A 5,473-nucleotide genomic window follows, 5' to 3' on the forward strand; every position below is an offset into this window, starting at 1 on the left:
ACAGCTTTAACTACATTTAATGGTTGTGAAGTGTAAACTCTTATGTTGTCGTTGTGAAAGTAGCTTTGATTTGTTTTACATGGCCTCTCAGTTTTTGAAGACTCTTGGAATGCCTGTTGAATGGACGCACAACTGGTTTTCTTTGCTCACAAACGCGTCTTCCTATATTGGATCATCAATAAGTGGCTTTGGAAGGATAAAAAACATTTAAGTAATGAGGCGTTTTTATTGATTAAAGTTTTCTCTGGTCAGTCACTTAAATGGCTGCGAGGCTAATTAAACTTTGCATGAACTGTTATTTCTTCACTCCATTTTGTCTTGTGGAAATAACATTAATAATAATAAGCTATACACCTTCTATCTGCTTAGTATATAGGCCTATCTTGTATCATCTCTAAGTTAGTGTAAAATGTTAAAGATTTTTGGTTAATCCGACCCTTGATTAAAATTTATCACTCCACCACTTGTCGTTTGTGGGGTCATCAGCCGTGGCTGTAAATTTGCCACAGCGAGAAAGCAGCACTTCAAGTAAAATGTTCAAAATTTTGCAATCCTTTAAACATCAGTATAGTTTTAATGCAGTACAGCATACATTTCAGCTTCATGCCCAGTTATGCTGCGAAGTTAGGCTAGTTTTCTATTAATTGCGTTTGATTACACCAGTCGAACTTGATATGCCAATTTGTTACACTCTCGCCTTTTTTTGTGGTCGTTACCATGAAGTGAACATCCTAGCTAAAATATGGTTTGACAAAAATAAAAGGTCGAAACGCAGCATTCTAAAATGTTTAAATCATTATACAACGGATAATGAAATCAGTTTTAATGCAATCCAAAACATGGTAGAAGAAGATGAAACAATTAGTAGTTTGGTGCGATATAACTTTGTTATTGTCTTTTACATCCATCTTGACCTTAATTGCTGAGGGTTTATTGTGTCATTTTTTCTCGCTTTACCGTCCATAAAATTTTAGTTGTCATTGTCAGAATTGTTACTGAACAGTCAATGAATAATTTAAAGTTCGAATCGATTTAAATATCGAATCCGAAAATCGGAAAAGATCACAATCAAATCATCAGAAAAGGTACTTTAACTAGCGGTTTATTCTTTTATAGCTTGTACACTTTCAGTTAACTAAATTCTACCTTAGACACCAATACGACACCCACTCAGAACAACCTTATATGCTCTTTCGCCATCTTGTGGAAAGAAATTTGTTTATTTTCAACAAAAACATTTACAGCTTTTCAAACGTTTCTTTAAAAATCCCACTAAATTTCATGAGAGTAAACACAAATTTAGCTCTTACCAGTAAATTTTTTTAATACGAAATGTATTGATTTGTTTCGTCTTTTTTAACTCCAAATTTTATTTTAAAAAGGTCAATTAAAAACTGCGACTTTCAAAATGTTTTTGTTTTGCTTATTTTTTCACCATTGACTATGCTTTGGGTATCGAAAAGTATGGTGCTAATCTCGTTGTAATTAGTAATCATTCAAAAAATACGCTTAAAACAATCAATGAACGGAAAAAAGCGGCAAAGTCTTGAGGGTCTAAAACAAGCAAAAAGTAAATCACAGTAGTGCTACAACGATGGAAGGTTAGTCCATGAATCGGGAGTGACATTTATAGACCAACTTCTTCTGACTTTTTTGTAGGCTTAGCCTACTTCTGCTTGCTTTATCTTGAAACTGTTACCGTACACCGCAAGTTGTAGATGTATTATTTTTTCGTCATTGACATGTTGGGGACGAAAAATCACTACAGTACTAGTTATTAATAGCAGCGCTAATGCACGGGGAAAAAGTGGCAAAGCCTAAAACGCTTAAACCGTGAATGAAAATACTGATAGCATACTATGAAATATTATACGCTACCAGTATACGTGCCGATTCGAGAAAAACAAATGAAATTCGTGGCGTAGTTGCGACATCACGTTGAAACTTTTTTCCTTTCATAATAATTGCGTCATAAAACTCTCACGTTTTACTTATGTGACGTCATGTGAACGGTTGTTTTATTTCTTTATGACGTCGTGTACTAATAACCTTTAACCCGTTGTAGTTACTGAAGCATGACAAAAAGAACAAAATGGCGGTGCAATATTGATTGTTCGTTGTTCCCCTTTATACAGCTTTTGGCATTTTGAAGAAAGCGGAAGAAACGAGCTTATTTAGAAACAAACTTAGACAGCGTCACACTTAAGAAATAATATTTCAAGTTCATTTTGTATTTGTCTTAAAGGTATTCCAGAGACGGAATAATCTAACCTGCCTGTCCTGCCAAACAAACAAAAGATTTGACAGACCAGACAGCCCGACAGCACAGCAGCAGAGGAAGCCAAAACATGCCTTGCTGTCTTTGTACTTACGCATAGCCTTTTAGATTAGTGCTATAAGGTAAGCAGTAGTTTCGTAGCACACGAAAAAGATTGGAAAAGCCAAGTTTGCTTTGCCCAGCAGTATTTTCTTAGTAGGCCTACCTGTAAGGCTGTGACATTAATAGACGTACACTACCGTTTATATAAATTTACAGGCAGAACATTTGTAATTCTGAAAGTGAACGTACACTTTTCCCATACCAACAGCTGTATAAAAAATGACATACAGCAATTTTGGATTTAACGGATGTCTGTATGTCAGTGGGCTAAGTATGGTATCAGGGAGAGGGGTTCAAATGTTAGCTTAGGTTATATAGGCCTAGTTCGCTAACACATGTTAAAGCCTATAAAGTTTTAAGGTAATTGTGAACTAAGAGTTTGAAACTGAATGCACCTCTACAGCATCCGATTTTAGTGGGTGATTTTAGTCCATGGCAACCAAAATTTAGATCTCACTAAAGAGCTGAAAGGACTGAACCCAAGAAAATAGGTTTATAAGCTAGTTGGGAAAAACTGTTTTTAATTTCAGCCCTTTCAGGCTTTTAGTGTGTCCTCAAAAATTTGGGCATCCTGCAATAAGCTGAATGGACGCCCACTGAGCACCCATTGTTTTTTTAATGATTGGTCTTTACTGCACAATGAGGTTGCCCATGTGACTGATGTCTGGACAATGCCATTGTTTAAGGCAGGGATGTCCAACCTTTTATTGTAGTGGGCCGCATTGTCACTTGAAATAATTCAGTGGGCCGCAGAAACTATTAAATTTCAAGAAAAATGGGTACCTCTTCGAGTCTTATAGTTATATATAATCCTGTTGCTACCATACTATACTATTACTGCACCCCTAAAAGCTGACTGGTACATTTTAATTAGGGTAAGATTGAAAGTTCAAAATACTACTTGGAGTGAAAATGACTAATGTCACTAATGTCACGGGCCACATTTTCGGCCCTGTGGGCTGATTAAGCTTAGTGTGCCAGAGTTGAACATCCAACTTTTTCGAGGGATAGCCATTTGTACAGAGCCAGGATGTTCAATGGCATCCAGTAAAAACAGTTAAGGGTGTTCACTGTTCACTACTCTATCGATTGGTTAGGCTTCATTAGTAAACTGACTAGGTTAAGAAAAGTTATATTTGCAATACCTTGCGATGACAAGGACATTGTGTTCTTATAATATTGTCTTTTAATTACAGCAAAAAATTTGTAGACACTCCTTTTACAGCTTTATTGCCGATTCTAAATTAATTTTCTGAAATGGCTCGTACTAAGCAAACTGCTCGTAAATCTACTGGAGGCAAAGCTCCACGAAAACAGCTTGCAACAAAAGCAGCAAGAAAGAGTGCTCCTTCAACTGGTGGCGTGAAAAAGCCTCATCGCTACCGACCAGGTACCGTTGCTTTGAGAGAAATTCGTCGGTACCAGAAGTCAACAGAATTGTTAATCCGGAAATTGCCCTTCCAACGTTTGGTTCGTGAGATTGCCCAAGATTTCAAGACCGATCTCCGTTTTCAAAGTGCTGCCATTGGTGCACTTCAAGAAGCAAGTGAAGCTTACTTAGTAGGCCTCTTTGAAGACACCAACCTGTGTGCCATCCATGCAAAAAGGGTTACCATCATGCCTAAGGATATTCAACTGGCAAGGAGAATCCGTGGAGAACGTGCTTAAGTGATACCATGGTGGTTGAACTCAACTTGTAAATAAACACATCTTGAAACTCTTGGTCATAGTCCAGTAGTAGTTGTTTGTACAGTTTTATAGAATTCATCTGTTTTGTACTCAGCTTGTTCTACTGGATATTCTTTGAGACCTCTTTTACTTTTGCACCTCTTTATTTAATTGACAAGTTATAGTGTATTGGAAAGATTCTTGTAACGTCAGAGCTACCACACAAGTTAATGTCACAAAGAAATGCTCACTTTATCTTTATTGGTTATCACATCACTAGAAAGCATTGTTAAATAAAATAGTGTGCAAAAGTAAGAGAGGCCTTTTGATGATTGTATGTATCTGTGAAACATAGTATTCATTATGTACGTTTTCTCACTTATGCCAGCTGTTAATTTAACGCAATCATAAATTATCTAAAAAGCATGATTGAAAAAATAAATTTTAATTAAATTGGCATCTCTGTTATGTTCATACCAATTGGAATTGAAGATTTCATACACCTGATTTTACTTCTATGTGACATCTTTCCTTTTTGTGACTTTTTTGTGTAGTTTTCATGTCATTTTTTGTGAAAAAAAAATGTTTTAAGCTTAGTTTTATTAAAACAGTGGGGTTTTATCCAAGCAATTTGTTCTGAAAGCATCTAGAATATGCTGTAGATGAGTTACGTGTCATTTAGATCTCATTGAATTGCAAACTTACAAAATTTAGATGTTTGTTTAAAAGTCTTAATTTGCAACAACACATGTGAAAATATCTTTTGGAACAATAAACATATCTGTTTGTGAATGAAAGCAACATCTTTTAACTTTAGTCTATGTCTTATTACTATAGTATAGGACAAGGGCTATGATAAAAGCTCGAAAAATTTTTATCTTCCACTTGATTGATTCAAGCTAATTTGTACATAATGCATTTGTGATTTAACACAACACAGTTCAAAGTTGGATGTCATTTCAACATACTTCGGTACCAACAACTTTATGTAACTCATTTTAAACTTAAGGCTTAATCTAAGGACTCTTTTTTTGTATTGGTCTGTTATTTATGTGAAAAACATTTGTTGGCCTGCAATCTATTTGAATACATGATACCTCTTTTGCGATGTGATTGATTTGCTGTCTTTGTGACATAATGTTGGGAGATAATAATAATGCTAAAGTAGTTTAACAGTTTTTTTGCATTTGTCTATCTGGGTATGATGTTATGGTTAAGATTTTGTAATAACTTGTTAGCAGCTAACACCGGCATGTTATGTTTTATAACACTGTACATATAATTAGGTGATCAAAATAAAAATATGGTATGCAGTAGGGCATTAACGAAAAATTAGTGAATATTCACCACTGCGATTGATCATTAGAGGGGATTTGGCTATCTTCATAGGAAACCCTTTTTCTTGGAAATTTCAAGACTTCCAAA

General features: G+C 35.3%; 1 protein-coding gene across 1 annotated transcript; it reads left to right on the top strand.

Annotated features, from left to right (window-relative positions):
* The first annotated feature begins 3,555 nt into the window (after positions 1-3,555).
* Positions 3,556-5,334, top strand: LOC143462305 (histone H3.3A). Its single transcript, XM_076960415.1, has one exon. It carries the CDS (start codon positions 3,638-3,640, stop codon positions 4,046-4,048), a length of 411 nt encoding a protein of 136 aa, XP_076816530.1. The 5' UTR covers positions 3,556-3,637; the 3' UTR covers positions 4,049-5,334.
* The last annotated feature ends 139 nt before the right edge of the window (positions 5,335-5,473 follow it).

Source organism: Clavelina lepadiformis, chromosome 6 (genome assembly GCF_947623445.1).
Source record: "Clavelina lepadiformis chromosome 6, kaClaLepa1.1, whole genome shotgun sequence".
Taxonomy (NCBI): domain Eukaryota; kingdom Metazoa; phylum Chordata; class Ascidiacea; order Aplousobranchia; family Clavelinidae; genus Clavelina; species Clavelina lepadiformis.